The 22,069-nt window shown below is 46.5% G+C and overlaps 1 protein-coding gene across 8 annotated transcripts in view; it reads right to left on the bottom strand.

Annotated features, from left to right (window-relative positions):
* The window catches only part of ATP2B4 (ATPase plasma membrane Ca2+ transporting 4), a 97,555-nt gene that overhangs the window by 10,572 nt on the left and 64,914 nt on the right, over positions 1–22,069 (bottom strand). For all 8 annotated transcript variants that reach the window (XM_014830066.3, XM_014830113.3, XM_070497933.1 and 5 more), the window contains 9 exons: positions 21,570–21,801; positions 20,499–20,678; positions 19,698–19,785; positions 18,769–18,875; positions 7,084–7,275; positions 6,402–6,615; positions 5,616–5,827; positions 4,321–4,428; positions 2,303–2,479 (listed from right to left, as the gene is read on the bottom strand). In XM_014830066.3, coding sequence (XP_014685552.1) covers positions 2,303–2,479; positions 4,321–4,428; positions 5,616–5,827; positions 6,402–6,615; positions 7,084–7,275; positions 18,769–18,875; positions 19,698–19,785; positions 20,499–20,678; positions 21,570–21,801 — 1,510 coding nt within the window. The remainder of the gene's footprint in view (positions 1–2,302; positions 2,480–4,320; positions 4,429–5,615; positions 5,828–6,401; positions 6,616–7,083; positions 7,276–18,768; positions 18,876–19,697; positions 19,786–20,498; positions 20,679–21,569; positions 21,802–22,069) is intronic.

Consider the following 22,069-nt stretch of genomic DNA (forward strand, 5'->3'; position numbering starts at 1 on the left):
CTGATTCCACTCATCTGACTTCACTCCCCGGGGAGAGAGGTGGGAAAGCAGGCACCTTGTGAGTCAGACAGTTGTTCTTATTTATCAAGCTTCCTGAGAAGCCATGGACTGTTTAGGGCTGGTTTCTGGATTCAGACCAAAGTTTGAGCTAAAATACCACTCCTTCATTACATTATATGGTTCTCAGTTCCAGGGGACTGAGGAGCCTGATTCTGCACGAGGAGAGGGTTTGCATGTGGGGAGGGTCCAGCTCCATGGAAGAAGGGGCTGTAGAGACACCCTCCTCAGGCTTGTTAGGGTCACAAGGTCCCAACCTCCACAATGAAATTGGATCCCAGTTTACCTTCCCAAGATCGCTGCCCTTAAGTTTCCCAAACTTCCACTTTCTAGTGCTTTTAGCTCCCCCCAAACCAAAGGGACCAGGACAGGACAACTGCCTGGCAACACCTCCCATGCCTAAGTGTTCACTGAGAATGACAAGGATCAGCAATCAGACGGCAGGGGATCTCGTTAGAACCCTGCTGAGGCTGAACAGTGGACACCAGGAGAGAGCTTCAGGGGTCTGGATGCAGGTTAGCAAGGTCAGCCTCATCCGCTCATAGAGTCCGGTGCACACAGTGCAACGGCACGCAGTGGTCCCGGGGCATCTTTAACAGGCTGTCTTTGCTGCCTAAGTTTAGGCTTCAGTGCCATTCTGGCCCAACTGCCTCACGCTCCAGGGACAGGTAGTGGACCCACGCTATGTAGACAGGGAAGCCCACAGAGAGGCGGACGGGCGAGGGGATGGAAACTGGTAGTGGAGGGGAAGGAAGATCCGTGAATCTCAGCCCCGAGGACAGAAGACTGGCAAGGAGCCAGGAGACACTGGAACGAGGGGATCCTGGTTAGGAAAAAAACCAGAGAGTGGAAGAGTAGGCAGATGACCCTGAAGGGAAGAAAAGCAGACAGGTTATTCTGAAAAGAGCAGACCTAAAGGAAAGCATGGGGCCTTAGAGACAGGAGCCAGAGGCGCCAAGTTCTCTGGGTGCAAGAGGCCCTTGCTGGTGATGGACTCAGCAGCCTGGAGGGAGGGGTGGGTGTGGGATCTCTGGATGCCCTAAGGCAGTTTCTGCAGGTCCCCCGGGATTTCCCTCCCAGGGAAGGGAGGGGAGAGGGCCCAGTGTTTCCTCACCTCAACCTTCTTTCCCACTTCTGCCCTTCTTTCCCACTTCCATCTGTTGCCTTGCCTATGGGAGCAAGCTCCCAGCAGGTATTCAGTTCAGAATACTCATCTCACCTCTCCTCCCTATGCACCAAGGAGGCAGCCTTGACGAGGGAACTTGCCACACCATCTGCAAGGCTAATTTTAGAAAGTGAAACTTGTTTCTGGGACCTCCAGCCAATCAGCAGAGAGGAATGGGCCTGTTCTCTGGAGAACACCCTTGAGAACTCAGGGATTTACAGTTTCTTGAGATGGAAGCCTCAGGACTAACGCAACAGAGAGTCATGGGGCCAGAACAGGGAAAGCGATAGGACTGCCACGCCTGGACCAGCCTTTCCTCCAGGAGAGGCCGTCGCAGGTGCTAATTGGAAATTGGGGGAAGTTACTGCAGGGCTACAGGCAGGCACTTAGGAGCAGCAGCAGCTTCCATCCCACTTCAGAAATTGCAAGAAGGGAAAAGGTTTGAAGGAATTATAGCTTCTTCCTTTCTGGGAAGCAAATCTGAATCCTGCAAAAGATACTCAGGCACTGAGAGACTACTGTCATTTATACACACTTGACCATCGGATTCCCCAGCATGGCCTTAAATTTTGAGTGGGGAAGATATAGGAGGGTGAGTTTCTTTTCTAAAGATTCCTTCCGATAACATCTATTTTGTCCTAACAGCAGCTAGAGATGCCCATTAGGGGTCTGCTGGGGATGCTGGTGTGGAGACACTGTCCAACTCCTTCCTTCTGAAGGGCAGGGGAGACTCTGAACGCTTCCCACCCTGAGGTTAGGCCCAGTGCTTGCAAGGGACCTGATGCAGGAGCTCGCCCACCCCACAGAGCGGGGGAAAGTGGGCTTTCAAACCAACCCCAAGCTAAAGGACCGTGCCAACAGCCAGTGTCCTGCGCTCCAGCCCTCTCCCCTCCTCTCAGAGGAGCCCAGGCAGCTCCTTCAGGTCCCATCTGTCCTGAAGCTAGGGAGCTACGACTGCCCCCCAGTCGTGGGCCTTCGGAAGGGGAGAGGTGTTGGTCACTAAGAGCTACTGCCCTCCCAGCACCCCCAAAACGGGGAGAGTTCTTCTCCCAGAGTGAGGACAGGCCACTATCAGAGTACCTGAGTCTGGATACGGTTTAGGCCTCGGAACCAGAGGATCTGGCCTCGGCGCAGCTCCATCTCTGCATGGTCAATCTCGTCCAGTCCCTCAGCATCCTTGGTGATCTCCTCTTTAGCGGTGCCATGCCCAGCCTCCTTCAGGAACTTCAGGGATTGGGTGGGTATCGTGGAGATTACCTGAGAACAAGTGCAGTGGAAGGAAGACACCAGAGTCAGGGTGAGAAGAGCTGCCACTCAACTCACGTGGCTTAGGCCCTTGGGTAGGTCACTCTTGGTGCCATCGCACTACCCTCTGGGAGAGCAGTGGGAGAAGCACCAAGCCCCTCAGGCAAGTATTTGCCAAGTGCCCACCAGTGTCAGGCCCTCAGGAAGGTTTTCTGTGTTTGTGGACACACAAAGGAGAGCTCGTATTCTAGCGTCTGACCAGCACCTGCCTGCTTTCATACTTCCTTCTCCTCCTCCTGCCTCAGTTCCTCCTTCCCATTTTGCCAGGTGTCTTTTAAAGGAAGTAGAACTATAATGCACGGCACAAAGTAGGAAGGGACAGAGACCACGACCTGGGGGAAAGCAAGTGTGGGCACAGAATGGTCAGACTGCACGGACGGAGAAGGACAGAGGGTGGAAGAGGGCGACTCTTCCTAGTCACCACGTGCAGGGCGCCTCCCGTGTTATCACACCAGTGGAAGGGCACTAACAGCTGCTTGGGTTGGCGTGCGGCAGGTGCAGCAGGCCACGGAATAAGGGACATGTGAGCATTATCCGAAGACACAGAGCAGGAGGCTGGGTTTGCAACTCAGAATAAATCATCGGTGAGTTCAGAGTCTGTCCGTCAGTTCTCCTTTACCAACAGGATGAGGAGCAGACAGGGCTCTCATGGGAAAGAGGGCCTGCGTGGGCCATCCGATTTGGAGCCAAGTGTTCAGAAACAGGAAGAACGTCAAAGTTCTGCTTTCAGAGGTTTTACCAGGGACCACTGGTAAACAAATGTCACAAACAGCACGGTGGAGGGACGAGGGCAGGAGCTGGGGTCGGGGATCACCTGGGAGGCACCTAGGAGGTATGAGAGAAACAACTGGCAGGTCTACCGGGGAAGGCCTGTGGCCCCATGGAGGGCTTTTTGGGGCCAGTTAGAGCAAAGCCTCCATTACCCAGGTGGCCAGGCATCAATCAGTAGAGACCTGGGGTCTGCAAAGGAGAGGGCCAGTCCAGGCCACAGCTGAACAGCTGAGGACCAGGAGGACCTGCCAGGCAGTAGTAGGGAAGGAAGAAACTCTTCCCAGACCTGATGATGTTACAATATCAACAGCTAACATTTACTGAGTACTTACAGGGTACCAGAGACTATTCTAAGTCATTTCTGTATTGTAACTGATTTGCTGATTAACAACCATTAACAATGACCTTGTTATCCTAAGTTGAGGAAACTGAGGCACAAGTGGTTAAGATACTCACTCATAGTGACTCAGCTTGTAAAAAGGAGAGCTGGGATCCAAATGCAGGCAGTCAGTCCCAGAGTCCATGCTCTGAACCATATGCTAGCCTGCTTCTCTAGAGAGCTCTGAGTCTGGATTTATCTTGGCTGAGAGTCAGGCACTCAAACCAGATAAGGCTGTGGTGAGAAACAGAAGAGGTGGGGGCCGACAGGACGTCAGCACAGCAGCCCATGGCCAGACTGTGCTTTGTTGGAATGAAGACGTGCTTTATAGCTCTTCTTCTAAAACCCTTGATTTTTTTGGGCAAAATTCCATTGAAAATTTCCACTCCTATCTCCGAGACCTAAGAGATGTGCCTGCCTCCAGGCACGGTGAGAGAAAAGACACAAAGCCTCCACACTGGTGGACACTGATCATCCCACTTTGGGATCCGACAAGGTAGAAAGAACTTAAAAGCTCGGGAGAGGTGGCAGGGGAGGAGAAGACGCAGGTCCGGAGCTGGGAGACCCTGTGGCCGCCCCTCCCACCTCCTCTGGAGGAGGGCTGCAGGCTGTGTGAGGGCCCGGGCGGGCACGCAGCACTCACCTGGCCCCACAGCAGTTCTCCAATACCAATGAAGAGACACCAAAACCACTGGGACAGAGTGAGCCTCGTACAACTGAAGGGTTTACCCCCAAATTCCACGATGAAAATCTAGAAGAGAGAAAGAGGCAGCCTACCTTCAGGGAGGTGAGTAACAGGCAGCTAGCCCTCCAGCCAAGGCCACCAAAGCCACGTCACCCTGCTGCCCCAGGATCCCCGTGGTGCAAGCCCCGATCTTCTTATTGGGAAGGGGGAAAAAAGAAATTCAGAAGGGGAGAAGGGAAGACAGACACAAATAGTCTTTATGGAGCACTCTGATGGGGAGACAGCCACAGTTACTGTGAAAGTTATTAACATAAGAGCTGGAGGCTGGGCCAGCATTGATGGTCTAGTGGTTAAAGTTTGGCACTCCTGCTTTGGCAGCCTGGGTTCGCTTCCCAGTCATGGAACCACACTACCCTCTGTGAGTAGCCACGCTGTGGTGGAGGCTCACGTGGAAGAATTAGAAGGACTTACAACTGGGATATACAACCATGCACTGGGGCTTCGGGGAGAAAAAAAAAAAAAGACCCGGAGGCTTCCTGTGACTAAAGCCAGTTGGTGACAAGGAGAAGGCACAATGACAGAGAAGAGGAGTCGAGGAGGGGCAGACTGAGAGGTACCCTGCTGAAGGGTGAGACAAGAGCTCTTTTGTCACTGGGTGAGATCATAATCTCTTGCGTCCACAGACGTTTTAGTGTACCTCTGACCAGAGCAAGAAGGAAGGGGCCCAATCCTTTCACCAGAAGGGCAGTTTCCACAGGAGGAGCCTAAACCAGGCTTATCTGTCAAGTACATGCACACCATCCCATCACTTTTCTTTTTCTGTGAATTGCACAGCATTTTATACCATGAGTGCCTTCAGAACAACGGGGCAAGGAGAGAGAGTGCCCATAGAGCATGTGCGTGCACATTTCATGTATGCTGGCAGGAGGCGTGGAAAGGGGCTAGAAGAGAGTGATCCCCTCTTGGTCACTTGGTGAAACTTCTGTGTTTTTCATTTAAAAGACAATGAAAGGACTCTACAAGTCTGATTTTATTTGCTACCAACATGCCTTGCTCTGGAGCACCTGACACAGTGGGCTCCAATGCTAGAGCAATGTGCAAGCAGAGGCAAACTGGGAACGCAGAAGCGTCTAGGCCACAGCCTGAGTCCTCATTGCTCCCTCACTGTTCTTCCTGGTACTGAGTGAAGTTAGGCTCCCGGCTTCTTGCTTTGTCATCCCAGCTCTCCTACCAAACTCCAGCTAGACCCTCACCTGGCAGACGAATGTGCCCACAACCACAGAGCAGAAGATGAGGTTGTGGAAGATGCCCGCGAAGACATTCCTCTCCCCGTGGATCTTGCGGGAGTTGATCTCGTTGAAGAGCTGCATCAGCACGAAGGTGTTGAAGACAATGGTGTAGTGCTGGCTGGGCGGCGAGTGCAGAGGGGCCTTCCTCCCGCTGTCAATGTCAAAGAATTTCTCACCTAGTGGGGAGAACGGAAGCAGCGGAGGGTAAGTAGTTCTCAGCGAGGGCTCAGGTGAAGTCAGAGCACGTTGGTGTGGCACCCAGAACATGGTTGCTTATGGCTGGGGTCCATTCTAACTGGCCAGCATCTGAGCCACACCAGTTATCCAGTACTTTAGATGGCAGCCCTGGCCTCAACATATCTGAGCCTCTCTCAGTTTGCTGCATTAACACTCGCTCGCCTTCCTGCAGTGCACGTGCTGGTCAAACCGTGACCACTACCAGCAGGCAGACACAGGTCTGAATCTTAGCGCCACTATTTACTCATTATGTGACCTGAGCTTCAGCTCTGTAATCTATAAAAAAAGGTGTAAAAGAGCCAGCTTCGTGAAATTCTTCAGAAGAGTGCATAAAACAGCATAACACACTCGCTGGCGGGAACAGAGGAGGCGCTCAATCCGCGAAGCTGCTGTTACTCCCAGGCTTGCGCTCGGCTTGCTCCCAGGCCACCTTCTTTTCCTGGGCCATTCTCAACCCCCATCTCCATCTAGCACCCCAACAGCCGCCCACCCCCATCCCCACCCTTGACTCACCGGCAAAGACAAGGGCAAAGATGACCGCGAGCTGATAGACTGCATGCCCCAAGATGTTCTTCATCATAGTCCGGGAGATCAGAGGCTTATTTCGGCCATACGGGCGACGCCTCAACAGAGCATCTGTAGGGGGCTCGGTGGCCAGGGCCAGTGAGGCAAAAGTGTCCATGATGAGATTAACCCACAGCATCTGTACAGCTTTCAGTGGGGAATCCTGGGGGGAGAAGAACCAGGCCTTTCAGCTTTCCTTGGAGACCACTCCCATCTGACTCATCAGCCTCACCTTTGCCCTTGAGATGGCCTAGCTCCCACTATCCACCTAGACTTTGAATCTGGTCATTTATTAGCTGAATGACCTTGAGAACATTACTTAACCTCTTTGAGCCTTGGGTCCCTCACCTGTAAAATGAGGATAATACCTACTTTGCAAAGTTGTTTCTGAAGAACGGAGATAACACATCTAAGTGCTCATCATAGTGGCTGACACATAAGTGCTAAATTAAGGGAATACAAATTACCATCCTTCCACATGAGCAGATGGAGACCCAGCAGAGCTAACCCTGCCCCAGCACCCCGGGGAGCTCCCGTCCTTACTCCTCGGTAGACACACTGCGTCCCACTCCCCATGTTCCTTAGCCCGACCTCATCCCTCCCATCTCAGCCCACCCCACACGCCCTTCACCTGAGTGATGCAGGCTCCAGTGAAGGCCACGATCACGGCCACCACATTGACAGTGAGCTGGAACTGCAGGAACTTCGAGATGCTGTCATAGACGTTTCGTCCCCACATCACTGCCTTCACGATGCTGGTGAAGTTGTCATCTGTTAGGATGATGTCTGATGCCTCCTTTGCCACATCTGTGCCTGCAATACCCTGAGGTAAGAAGGGGAAAGAAAACAGTGAAGAACTGGCTAAAGCAGAGTTTATTTACATTCTGAACCCAGACTCCATTTCCTGACCTCCAAGAAGCTTTCAGAACCAGGCACAACACTAGACGGCAGACCAGCCACACAAATGCTAAAGAATAAACCACCACATTTTGACTTCTCTTTTCTCCCAAAGCACATATAGGGAAAATGTGTCATTGTCAGACTACAGAAAAGAGGCCTGGGGCCCGACCCACCACTTTACTCCTGAACCCACACTGGAAATTAGTTATCGTTGATATTCCTTTCTCCCTTCCCTCCTACTCCCCCACCATAGAAACTAACTGAAAGGGAGGGAACACGTCCTACCAATTCTTTTTTTTTCAAAGACTGGTACCTAAGCTAACATCTGCTGATCTGTTGCCTGTCTTTTTTTCTTCTTCTTCTTCTCCCCTCCAAAGCCCCTGGTACATAGTTGTATATTCTAGTTGTAGGTCCTTCTAGTTGTGGCATGTGGGATGCCACTTCAGCATAGCCTGACCAGTGGTGCCATGTCCGTGCCCAGGATCCAAACTGGTGAAACCCTCGGCCGCCGCAGCGGAGCGCGCGAACTTAACCACTTGGCCACAGGGCCGGCCCCCGTCCTACCAATTCTACCTCCAAATCCTTACATTTGCCACTGCCAGTACCTCAGTTAAGCCCTTGTCCCCACACCTTTAAGTCACCCGAGATTTTTTCTTGAAGAAGTAGTCTGACAGCACAGTTCAGATGTCCTATCCGTCTCCAAAATCCTGTCACTGAGAAACCACTAAAGGTTTCCAAATAGACAGATCAAGGGTTGAAAGCTGTGCTTTAGAAACAGTAAACTCTCTAGTCTGGCAGTCAGAGCCCTCAACAAGTGAACTGATTCATTTTCCAACCTGCTCTTAAATAATGTTTTTGCTCAAAACCCACTGGTTTATTGACAATTCCATGAATTTCTCACTCACTTCCAGAGTCTGGACTTCTACTCATACCACTTCCCCAAGCCTGCAACATCCTCTTCCCCATCTGTTTAAATCCTATTTATCTTGAATGTCCTGCTCAATCAAGCCCTAATTGCTTTGCAAAACTCTTCCTCGTTTCCCCAGCCATACTTCCATTCCATATCTTGCAACTCCTGTGACCCACAGAGGAGCTTATTCATGAATCTGGCTCGCACTAGTAGATTATTTGTTCTCTTCACCTGATAGTGTTATTCTCCTATCAAAATTACAACAAACAAATATCTGTTAGATAGACTATACAATTCAGTGTTTCCATCAAAAAGTTCTCTAGGGGCTGGCTGAGTGGTGCAGCAGTTAAGTTCCCATGTTCCGCTTCAGCAGCCCAGGTTCGCCAGTTCAGATCCCAGGCATGGACCTATGCACCGCTTGGCACGCCGTGCCAGGGCAGGCACCCCACACAGAAAGCAGAGGAAGATGGGCACAGATGTTAGTTCAGGGCCAGTCTTCCTCAGCAAAAAGAGAAGGATTGGCAGCAGATGTTAGCTCAGGGCTAATCTTCCTCAAAAAAAAATTCTCTAATACATCCATGCAATGACATACCATGCATTGTAAAAAGAAAGGAGGAAAAAAAGAAAGAAAGACTATCTCTATATACTTACTACTAGGGAATAATCTCCAAGTTATGTTGTTAAGTGAAAAAAGCAAGGTGGAAAAAAGTGTATAGTACATATATAAGTAAGTATAGAAAGAGGGCACCATAGATAAGTATCAGTTCTCTAAAAGGGAGATATAAATAGATTATACATTCGACTATATTTTAAAGGAGCAAACAGAAGGATAAACCAAAATGAAGAATTAAGTGGCCTGTGGGTTTAAAACCAAGGCAGCCAGGTGGAGGCAACAGGAATAGAAGCTAGATTTCTATGAATAGACCTTGTTTTGTATATCTGACTTTAGAACTATATAACTACTTTATACAAGGATAAAACAAAATTAAGTTTAAAAAGCAATCTCTGGGGTTGGCCCCATGGCGTAGTGGTTAAGTCTGCACGCTCTGCTTCAGCAGCCCAGGGTTCACAGGCTTGGATCCCAGGCATGGACCTACACACCACTCATCAAGTCCTGCTGTGGTGTCCCACATACAAAACAGAGGAAGACTGGCACAGGTGTTAGCTCAGGGACAATCTTCCCAACCAAAAAAAAAAAAAAAAAAGAGCTGCAATCTCTGAAATGGAAAGCAACATGACGTAAATGAACCAGCTAATCAGTTGGTAGCACACCCACATAGAGGAAAAACGTTCCACATGACTTTTTAAAAAACACAGCGACTTGATGGCACATCCCTAGTAGAAAAGATCTACAGGGTAAAAAGAACTACAAAGAAAATCTTTAACTATTTTTAGCAGAGTTACCATATTATTACTGCTATTTTGAGACTATTATATATATCTTAGGATAAAGCAAATAATTATGTTAATGCCATTAGGAATCAAAATTTTCAGCTTAAGAGATATAAATATAAAATCAAGGAAGTTAAATAAAATTAGGAAATTAGAGTTTTATAATTCTAAATTTGAGTTGGAAATACCAATTTGAATTCATGAAGTGTTTTATCTTTAAAACAAAGAAAACAAAACCAAAAAAGAGACCTAAAAGACATTTCCTAGCTTTGTCCATTGAAAAGGTCTAGAAACAGGGATTTACTCAGTAGTAGAGAACACTCTGACATTCAGATTGTGTTTTCTAAACACCATTTCTCACTAAAATGAAGCAGGACTCTTTTGAGAAATTAATGATTCCAGATCCAGGACAAGAAATATGCATGATGACGCTAGAACATTTTATCCTGCAAGAAACCAAGAAAGCTATTAAAGACCACCAGGGATGGATCAAAAAGACTCGGCTGTGCTATCCTAAGAGGCTAATGATGGGCTGGTGGACATCAAAGTAATAATGAGGGCAATGGACTGAAACATGTCAAATATACTTAAATTCATGAGTTCAGTGAGGTTTAAAAAAATAAACAACTGTTTTTAGTAGAGTAATTTAGTGGAGTTAATTTAAAAAAATAAACAATTCATTGGTCATCTTTGGAAGATTCTAAAAAGTCAACTCATTATCTTGAAAAACGATAAACAAATGAAAAGAATCAAGCATTTAATCCACCTTTCACGCAGGAAATGAACCACAGAGTAACCAAACAGTTGATGAAGGGAAGTTCCTTTTTACAGAAATATTCAAGTTAATAAATAAAGAAAATCAGAACATGATCATTTTGTAGCCCCTAATAAAAGATGGGATCTAGAATCTGATTGCTTCCAGAACTAACTACTAGTTTATACGAAATACAAGGGACAAAGAACATATTAAAGGATATTACAGGGATATGCTCAATGAAATCCATGCTGTGGGATATTCTATGTACACAAACAACCTTGTTCCTTCAAAACTAAATAGCTAGGAAAAAAGACGGAAGTGGGAGAGTGACGTCAGCATCATGGCGGAGTGAGCTCTCCCAGTAATCTCTCCCCTCCACCGTACAGCGAAAAAGACATCCATACTCCAATAGGGGACATCCACGCAACACAAAAGACGTCTCAGAGACCCCCTAGCCACAAGTCAGAGGGTGGAGAGACTGGAGCCCCCCTTGGAGGAGGTGGAACGAGGTGAGAGAAAACTGCGTGCCCTCCCCAAAGGACTGCGATCCAGGACTGCTGCGCACAGCCTCCGAGAGGGAAGGAAAGGAGGAGGGACGTTCGTTTGCAAGAACGTCAGAGATCCCCAAGGGCCCTTGCAGCCTAAAGGGAAGCCCCTTACTGGGGTGAAAGCTATGGTGGGGGCTGACCTCATCAAGCCAACACCCCGTGACAGCAGATAGTGAGAGCAGAGCACAGTGAGTAAGCCCACGAGAGCTTGTAGGAGAAAGTGCCTCCCCCGCCACCGCCAGCACCGGCTCCAGCGCTTGGGATCCAGGCGGAACACAGAGGGCTCAGAATATGTGGCTCTTGACTGCCCCCAGTGGCAATAAGTGGTAACTATGACCAAACAACACCATGATGCACAAAAACAGAGCCATGCCCTCCAGCAATATCAAACATTATATTAAATCTTCAGGCCAGAGAGAAAATGACAAGTACCCAGAAATCAGTCCTGAAGACACAGAAATATGTAATCTAAATGACGGAGAATTCAAAACAGCTATCATCAAAAAACTTGAGGTAAAAGAAAATACAGAGAAACAATTCAACGAGTTCAGGAACTACTTCACAAAAAAGATTGAAACTATAAAGAAGAATCAATGACAAAGATTGGAGATGAAAACGTGAATTCCCTGAATGCTCGAGAAGACATCACAGAGGAGCGAATCAGCACAATTGAGGACAGACATGCTGAAATGCTCCAGACACAGGAGGAGAGAGAACCAAGGCTAAAAAGAAAGCAAGAAAGGCTCTGAGAAATATCCGACTCAATGAGGAAACGCAAAATAAGAATTATAGGTATTCAAGAACGGGAAGAGAAGAAGAATGGAGCAGAAAGCTTGTTCAAAGAAACAATAGCAGAGAACTTCCCAAACCCGGGGAAGAAGATGGAAATCCACGTGGAAGAGGCTATCATATCTCCTAAATATGTCAATATAAAAAGACCTACTGCAAGGTACAGAGTAGCAAAACTGACAAAAGCGAATGACAAAAATAAAACAAAACTAAACTAAACTAAGAGCAGCAAGGCAGAAGAAAATAACCTACAAAGGAACCCCTATCAGGCTTTCAGTGGATTTTTCTGCAGAAATCTTACAGGCTAGGAGAGACTGGAATGACATATTTAAATCTTTGAAGGACAAAAACTTTCAGCCAAGAATATTCTATCCAGCGGAAATATCCTTCAGATATGATGAAGAAATAAAAACTTTCCCAGATAAACAAACGCTAGGGGAGTTCATAGCCACAAGAGCGCCCCCCCCCCACCCAAGAAATTCTCAAGAAAGGCCCTCATACCTGAAAAACAAAAAGGGAGAAAGGGGTTACAAAGCACAGAGTAAGGTGATAAATAGGGAGACAGAATCAGAAAATTGTAGCAATACATCAGAACAGGTTAGCAAATACTCAAGTATAACATTAATGATAAAGGGAAGGAAAACACCAAAAACAAAGATAATCTTGTCATTTTAACCACAAGCTCACAACACAAGATGGAATAAGATGTGAGAGAAACAACACAGAACGAAAAGAGGAGAGGGACTGAATTGGTTAGTCTAAGGAAATCAGAGGCCATCAGAAAACGGGCTGTCTTATCTACAAGATTTTGAATACAAACCTCATGGTAAGCACTAAACAAAAAAGCAGACAAGAGACACCAATAGTAAATAAGGAGAAAACAAAGAAACACAACATAAAAAACTAAAATTCAATTGGTAGATCAAAATAAACAGAACGAGAAACAAAGGAAAGTAGGAGAACTGGGAAACAAGTGATAAAATGGCAGCATTAAGCCCTCATATATCGATAATCACCCTAAATGTAAATGGATTGAATTCTCCAATAAAAGGACACAGAGTGGCAAGACAGATTAAAGAACAAGACCCAACAATATGCTGCCTCCTGGAAACACATCTCAGCTCCAATGACAAACACAGGGTGAGATTGAAGGGATGGAAGATGACACTCCAAGCTAATGGCAAACGAAAGCAGGTGTTGCCATACTTGTATCAGACAAAGTAGACTTCAAAATAAGGTCGGTAAAGAGAGACAAAGAGGGGCAGGATACAATGATCAAAGGGACACTCCATCAAGAAGACATAACACTTGTAAATATCTATGCACCCAACACAGCAGTACCAAAGTTCATAAAGCAACCAATAACAAACCTAACAGAAGATATTAATAATAAAACAATAGTAGGGGACCTCAATACTCCACTCACATCAATGGCTAGATCATCCAGACAGAAAATCAACAAGGAAACAGTGGAATTAAATGAAAAGCTAGACCAGTTGGACTTAATGGACATATATAGAACACTCCATCCAAAAACAGCAGAATACACATTCTTCTCAAGCATGCATGGAGGATAGACCATATGTTGGGAAACAAGGCAAGCCTCAATAAATTTAAGAAGGTTGAAATAATAACAAGCATCTTTTCTGATCACAATGCTATGAAGCTAGAAATTAATTACAAGAAAAAAGCTGAGAAAGGGACAAAGATGTAGAGACTAAAAAACATGCTATTCAATAACCAATGGATCATTGAAGAAATTAAAGGAGAAATCAAAAAATATCCGGAGACAAATGAAAATGACAACATATCATACCAACTCATATGGGATGAAACAAAGTGGTACTAAGAGAGAAATTCATCACAATACAGGTTCACCTTAACAAACAAGAAAAACCCCAAATAAGCAATCTCAAACTACACCTAACTGAATTAGAAAAAGAAGAACAAACAAAGCCCAACGTCAGCAGAAGGAGGGAAATAATAAAAATCAGAGCAGAAATAAATGCAATTGAAACAAAAAAAGCAATACGAAAGATCAATGAAACAAAGAGTTGGTTCTTTGAGAAGATAAACAAAATTGACAACCCCCTAGCCAGACTTACAAAGAAAAAAAGAGAGAAAGCTCAGACAAATAAAATTAGAAATGAAAGAGGAGAAATAATGACAGATACCACAGAAATACAAAGGATAATAAGAGAATACTATGAAAAGCTATATGCCAACAAATTGGACAATCTAGAAGAAATGGATAAACTCTTAGACTCTTACAACTTCCCAAAGCTGAGTCAAGAATAAACAGAGAATCTGAATAGATCAATCAAAAGAAAAGAGATTGAAAGAGTAATCAAAAGCATCCCAAAGAATATAAAAACCCAGGACCAGTTGGCTTCTCTGGAGAATTCTACCAAACTTTCAGAGAGGATTTAATACCTATGCTTCTCAAGCTATTCCAAAAAATTAGGGAAGATGGAACACTTCCTAACACGTTCTACGAGGTCAACATCACTCTGATACCAAAGCCAGACAAGGACAACACAAAAAAGGAAAACTACAGGCCAATATCGCTGATGAACATAGATGCGAAAATCCTCAACAAAATACTGGCAACCCGAATACAGCAATATATCAAAAGGATCATACATCATGATCAAGTGGGATTTATGCCAGGAGCAGAGGGATGGTTCAACATTTGCAAATCAATCAATGTGATACACCACATTAACAAAATGAGGAATAATAACCACATGATCATCTCAATAGATGCAGGGAAAGCAACAGCCATTTATGATAAAAACTCTTAACAAAATGGGGATAGAAGGAAATTACTTCAACATAATAAAGGCCATATATGACAGACCCACAGCCAACATAAACTCAATGGGGAAAAACGGAACGCCATCCGTCTGAGAACCGGAACGAGACAAGGATGCCCACTATCACCACTCTTATTCAACATAGTACTGGAAGTTTTGGCCAGAGCAATTAGGCAAGAGAATGGAATAAAAGGAATCCAAATAGGGAGGGAAGAAGTGAAACTCTTGCTGTTTGCAGACCACATGATCTTATATATAGAAAACCCGAAGGAATCCATCTGAAAACTATTAGAAATAATTAACAACTACAGTAAAGTTGTAGGGTACAAAATCAACTTACAAAAATCAGTTGCATTTCTATACTCTAATAATGAACTTACAGAAAGAGGATACAATTGCATTTATAATCACAACAAAAAGAATAAAATATCTAGGAATAAATTTAACCAAGGAGGTGAAGGACTTATACAATGAAAACTATAAGACATTACTGACAGAAATTGATAATGACATAAAGAGATGGAAAGAGATTCCTTGAACATGGATTGGAAAAATAAACACAGTTAAAATGTCCATACTACCCAAAGCAACCTACAGATTCAATGCAATCTCTATCAGAATCCCGGTGACATTCTTCATGGAAACAGAACAAAGAATCCTAAAACTCATATGGGGCAACCAAAGACCCTGAGAAAAAAAAAGCAATCCTGACAAAAAAGAGCAAAGCTGGAGGCATCACAATCCCTGACTTCAAAATGTACTACAAAGCCATAGTGATCAAAACGGCATGGTTCTGGTACAAAAACAGGCACACAGATCAATGGAACAGAACTGAAAGCCCAGAAATAAAACCACACATCTATGGACAGCTAATTTTTGACAAAGGTGCCAAGAGCATACAATGGAGAAAAGATAGTCTCTTCAATAAATGGTGTTGGGAAAACTGGACAGCTACATGCAAAAGAATGAAAGCAGACCATTATCTCACGTCATACACAAAAATAAACTCAAAATGGATCAAAGACTTCAAGGTAAGCCCTGAAACCATAAAACTCCTGGAAGAGAAGAGAGGTCGTACACTCTTTGACATCGAACTTGAAAGGATTTTTTTGAGTACGATGTCCTCTCAGACAAGGGAAACGAAAGAAAAAATAAACAAGTGGGACTTCACCAGACTAAAGAGCTTCTGCAACGCAAAAGAAACTCAGATCGAAACAAAAAGACAACCCACCAACTGGGAGAAAATATTTGCAAATCATATATCTGACAAGCGGTTAATCTCCATAATATACAAGGAACTCACACAAATGAACAACAAAAAAAGAACAGCCCAATCAAAAAGTGAGCAGAGGATATAAACAGACATTTTTCCAAAGAAGATTTACAGATCGCCAATAAACATACGACAATACGACAAGATGTTCAACATCACCAATCGCCAGGAAAATGCAAATCAAAACTACACTAAGGACTGGTCCAGTGATGCAGCAGTTAAGTTCACGCGTTCCATTTTGGTGGCCCAGGGTTCGCTGATTCAGATCCCAGGTGTGGACCTACACACCGCTTATCAAGCTTATCATGCTGTGGCAGGCATCCCACATATAAAGTACAAGAAGATGGGCACAGATGTTAGCTCAGGCCAATCTTCCTCAAAAAGAAAACCCAAAAAAACACTACACTAAGATACAACCTTACACCTGTTAAAATGGCTATAATCACTAAGACTACAAATAACAAATGTTGGAGAGGATGTGGAGAAAAGGGAACCCTCATACACTGGGGGTAGGAATGCAAACTGGTGCAGCCACTATGGAAAATTGTACGGAAATTCCTTAAAAATCTAAAACTAGAACTACCATATGACCCAGCTATCCCACTACTGGGTATCTACCCAGACAACTTGAAATCAACAATCCAAAGTAACACATGCACCCCTATGTTCACTGCAGCACTATTTACAACAGCCAAGACTTGGAAACTATCCGACTGCCCACTGACCAATGATTGGATAAAGAAGATGTGGTATATATACAATGGAATACTACTCAGCCACAAAAAAAGATAAAATCATCCCATGTGCAACAACATGGATGGACCTGGAGGGAATTATGCTAAGCGAAATAAACCAGACTGAGAAGGACAGACACCAGATGATTTCACTCATATGTGGAATATGAACAAGCACATGGACAAAAACAGTTCAGTGGTTACCAGGGGAAGGGGGGTCGGAGGTGGGCACAGGGGGTGAAAAGGAGCACTTATGTGGTGACGGACAAAAAATAATGTACAACTGAAATTTCACAATGATGTAAACTATTATGAACGCAATAAAAAATTATAATATTAAAAAAACAAAACAAAAGGTGGAAGGGGACTGTGCAGAAAAGAGTTAACACAGCGGCACTGAGACTGCTGTCCTTAGAAAGGCCTGTTTGCAAGGTTGGCCCTCTGCTGGCCTCCGGGAACTTGGCTCTCAGAATGCTCACAGTCCACAATGAACTGAAAATTAATTAGTGGTTCACTGTGCCTAGACTGTGCCCAAACGATATGGTTTCTAGTGAACATCTGCTTCCTTCTGGGAGTCTGAAATCCGAGTATATGCTAGGCAGAAGATGCCTATATGACCAACCCCAATATAAACCACGGGTGCTGAGTTCCTCTGATGGGCTTCCCTGGGCAGAAACACCACATGCGCGTTACTGCACCTGCGTTGCTGGGGGAAGAGAGTGCTCCATGTGAGCCCTCACAGAGGGAGAGAGCCTAAGGCAGCTGCACGTTGTTGCCTGCAGACTCTGCCTGTGACCCCCTGACTACAGCCTTACTACATCACTATAATAAATTGTAGCCATAAATACAACCATATGCTGAGTCTCATGAGTCCTGCGAGTGACCCTTGGGGATTCCTGACACAGGGAGCCTATAGGGTCGGTGGTTCTGAAGCTTTAGGGTGTGTCAGAATCACCGAGAGGGCTTGTAAAACACAGGTTGCTGGGCCCCAACTCCAAGCTTTCTGATTCAGTAGGTCTGGCGTAGGGCCAGAGAATTTGCATTTCTATAGCTTTCCAGGTGCTGCTGGAAGGAGGAGTACACTCAAGAAGTCCCATGAGAGATTAAAACATTTATGAGATATATCAAATTGAAATGTATCAATCTTATTTGGATTCTGATTTGGATAAATAAACTATTAAAAACAAGATCTATGAAGAAATTGGAGAAATGTAAACAATGACTAGAGTAAGTAAAATAAGGAATCAACTTTGCTATGAGATACTGGTATTAGGATTCTTTTAGACAGATTTTATTGATACACATGTATCTTTCAGAGACACATACAGCCATTTTTTGGGTGAAATGACACGGTGTCAGATTTGCTTCAGAATAATTCAGCTGAGGATGCAGGAAGCAGCAGGGGCTTCAGGGAAACCAGACTGGCCAAGTGTGGATAACTGGCGCTGGGTGACAGATGCATGGGGATTCATGAAACTATTCTCTCTACTTTTGTATATTCTGAAAATTTCCTAGAATAAAAACTTGTTGTTGTTGTTCACGAGAGCACCCCAAAGAGAGAGCACTTCTTGAATCTCCTTCTTCTGCCTCACATCACAACAGTTCCACATCTAGGGGAGGCTCACCATCACAGGCTACCTGAGTGTGAGGAGGAACTTTGCAAACTGGGGGCTTCTAAACGTCGCTCAATGTCAGAATCAACAGGTGTTCCTGTTAAGAAAACCCAAACATTTCTGGGACCCACCCCAGACGCTACTAATCAAGATATCCAACTGCAGAATCTTGGGATGTGTGATTTTAAATGGACTCTCCCAGCAGTTCTGACGCCCCAGCCTCACAGTGAAGGTCAGAGTGCTGACCGGCGCTGGCCACACAGCGCACGCTCCATTCGGAACACATTCTCTGCAGTGCGCCTAGCAGACAATATCACCATGTTCCCGGGCAAGTTTAAGTTGGTCTTGCTTTCCTGGGTGACAATACTTCACAATCTCCCTGCCTGTGTCATCTACTTTTCATCCTTGATGGGTCCCCCAGTACACATGTTACCATTGGCCAGGCGGGTAGGAGAGACGGAGTTAGAGAAAAGAGCACAAAGTGAGGTGTGAAGGCACAGGAGGCAGGGGCTCCCAGGAGCCTGTCCTGGCCTCTCGACGGAGAAGGCAGCCTGCCCTCAGAGAGACACTGCCGAGCCGCTTACCATGGCAAAACCAACATCTGCTTTCTTCAGTGCAGGCCCATCATTTGTGCCATCTCCAGTGACAGCCACCACCTGCCGCTGCTCCCCAACAGTGCTGTCAATGATGCCTGGGAAACAGACACACCAAGCGAGTCCACACGTGCCATCTCAGGCCATTTGGCAAGCCTCCTGTTCCCCAAGAAAGGTGCTTCTTTGGTCTTCCTCCCTAGTCCCTGCCAGCACCTCCCTTTCTACTTTCTTCTTTCCTTCTTTTTGCCTATGCTGGAGGTTCTGTAGTATCACCCAAAGGCGGTAAACTGCTGCATAGTCGCACTCTGAGCTAAGGAAGCCCGCTCTCCTCTGATAGCTTGTCTGGTGCCCTAAGGCAGCTGGTAGGTGGTGGACAAAGCACCAAGTGATCTGAAGGCAGAAACGTGGAGTCAAACTGTACCACTTCCACTTAACAGCTAGGCAATTGGGGTGTCTGTGTCTTCCCAGCCTCAAACTTCCTTATTTGCAAAATGGGAATAGATTAACCTGCCCTGCCTAGTTCACAGTACTACTGGCAAACAAGATATGACAATGTTTTAAAAAAAACTTTCATTATATGTCATATATTCAGCAGGGGCTCAGATGTTAGCTAAACATCTCAGGACCTCCCTATTCAGGACAAGGGAGCTGCTCTGGCTGATGGTTCCCGCCTGCCCTCACCTGCCTGCCTTATCTACCTCGGGCACCTGGTCAGGAGCCCACCTCACCCCGCCTGCCTTATCCACCTCAGGCACCTGGTCAGGAGCCCACCTCACCCCGCCTGCCTTATCTACCTCAGGTACCTGGTCAGGAGCCCACCTCACCCCGCCTGCCTTATCTACCTCAGGCACCTGGTCAGGAGCCCACCTCACCCCGCCTGCCTTATCTACCTCAGGCACCTGGTCAGGAGCCCACCTCACCTTTCACCAGCGTGTGCTTGTCAGTGGGGGAAGATCGTGCCAGAACTCGAAGCTTAGGCCAGATCTTGTCCAGCTTTTCTTGTTCTACCTGCCAAGATCAGACCACACCTGGGTCAGTCACACTCAGAACAGCCATCCAGGAAAATCTTACTTTTCCACACACTCTGAGCTTCTGCAACACCTGGTTCTCCATGGCCCACGGGGGAGTGCTATCCTGGCCTCCAGCAGAGATGAGGCAGCCAACTCAGTCTCCAAGGGCACATTCCCCAATGGTGACCATCAGGCCCTGCTTGTCTTCTTCCTCCCAACTCCCTAGCTGGGAGCCAGTCTCCTATTTCTTAGACCCTTGACCAGAGGTGGGCCAGGGTTAGCTGTTGGCTCAGGTGGCTACTGTGGTGCTTCTGAGGTCTGAGGTTTGATTTCTACATAGACCAGGAAGCTCTGGTCTGCTCCACACCCAGACCACGTCCTCCTACAAACCTGTCTCACTGTTAGTCACAGGGCAGTGACAAAGGAGGGATGAGGTAGAGGGAAATCAGTACAAAACCATCCCGTGACTGAAAAAAAGGGAAAGATGTGAGAAGTTAGCGACACTGTCTCAAAAGATAGCTTGTGAATGAAGATAATGAGAAGAAAATTCCCAATTTTACTCTCTGAGCAGGTTTGGTAGAAGGAACGTTTCTCTACGAATAGATTTTACTTTTAAATACCACCCACTTTCCCCCATATGTCGAGACGCCTCACGCTAGACTGGCCCGCCCCTTGCCAGCGAGGCCCCGCCTCCGCCCGCGCAGGACCCACCTCGCCCTTCTCATTGCGGATGAGTCGGTTGAATTCTTTGCCTTCTAAGCACAGGAAGTCATCCCCAGGCGTCAAAATGCCACATTTGGTGGCGATGGCCCGGGCTGTGTTGATGTTGTCACCTGTCACCATTCTGACAGTAATGCCAGCTCGTTTGCATTTGGCAATAGCTTCTGGTACCTGTGGAGAGCAAGGCAAGAGGAAAGGAGAGATGGGGGTGGTGCTCTCCCTTCACTGTGGGCAGCAGACAGGCACCCAGAGGCAGTGCCATGAGGCACAGGCGGACTCTGGTCATTTTTACATCTCTGGGTGCCGCCTCACTTCTGTCCTACCCATAATTCTCACACTTGAATTCACCCTATTTTACCATGAGCTGAGGGGGAAATTTGTTTCAGGAGCCAGGTCTAAAAGCTTATTCTCCCACTTACAATTGAGACTCCTTAGCAGGGCGTGCACAGCCTTCTGTGATCTGGCCGCTGCCTTCCTTTCTAGCAGAACTTTTGGCCACTCTCCACCTGCCTGGCTCATGGCAATTCTTTTTAGTTTCCCAAATGCATGACACCGTCTCATGCCTCTGGGCCTTGACAACTGGCCCATCCGTCTAACCTTCTCAGAAGCAGGGACTTCTTCAATGCCCTAGTGTGGAGAGCAGTGGTCAGCTATTCTAGGCGTGCTCAGCAAGAACGTGTTGACTGAACAAAGGTGGTGAGAGATGAAGTTGGTGCCCCTGTTAACTCAGTCTCCTGACTGTTCTTAAGTACCAAATAATAAGCCCAATGAAACCTAGGCTTCTTGCCCCTCAGATAGCATTCGCCATAGGACTGCCGCCTCCCAGCAACTGGGGCACTCTCCGGCAGTTCTTTGAGGTGGGGAGCATGGGAACACCTGTCCCTGTATGGGAGAAGCAGCTAGGTAACTTGCTGAGCCCCAACTAGAAGCAGAACTCGTACCCCAGTTCCTGTGACTCCTGCGTGGCCTCCCATTAGGTCACACTGGGCCTGAACATGGGCAGAGGCCATTGGAAGACTTCCATTCGTGTTTTCCCGCCCTTTCCCCTCACCCAGGCCTCACCTCTGGGCGCACGGGGTCCTCGATGCCCACCACCGCGATACAGGTCAGTTCCGTGAGGATTTCGTTCTCATTGTCCCACGGGGGCTCTACATCACTGAAATCCCGGTAAGCTATACAGATAGTCCGAAGTCCGTCAGAGGCCATGGGCTCAATGACAGTGCGCACCATCTCGTCTCGGTCCTTATTCTTGAATGGCACTGCTTCCCCTTTCTTGTCCAAGATTCGATTACACCTGGTGAGGCACACAGTCAGAAAGCAGCACCCCCTTCCCACCCAATATGCCTCTGCAATCATTTACAGACATTCTGGCAACTCCGCATTACTCCTAAAGACACTATTCCATGCCCAGAAATCTCTATCTGTTGCCCAGCTGAGTTCCCTTTTCCAAGGTGGGGTGGCCTGTAGGTGGATAATGTCTAGGTAGGCAGAGCATATCATTCTTCCAAGTCATCTTTTTTTTTTTTTTTTGAGGAATACCAGCTAACATCTGCTGCCCATCT

Source organism: Equus asinus, chromosome 25, assembly GCF_041296235.1.
Source record: "Equus asinus isolate D_3611 breed Donkey chromosome 25, EquAss-T2T_v2, whole genome shotgun sequence".
NCBI classification, from domain to species: domain Eukaryota; kingdom Metazoa; phylum Chordata; class Mammalia; order Perissodactyla; family Equidae; genus Equus; species Equus asinus.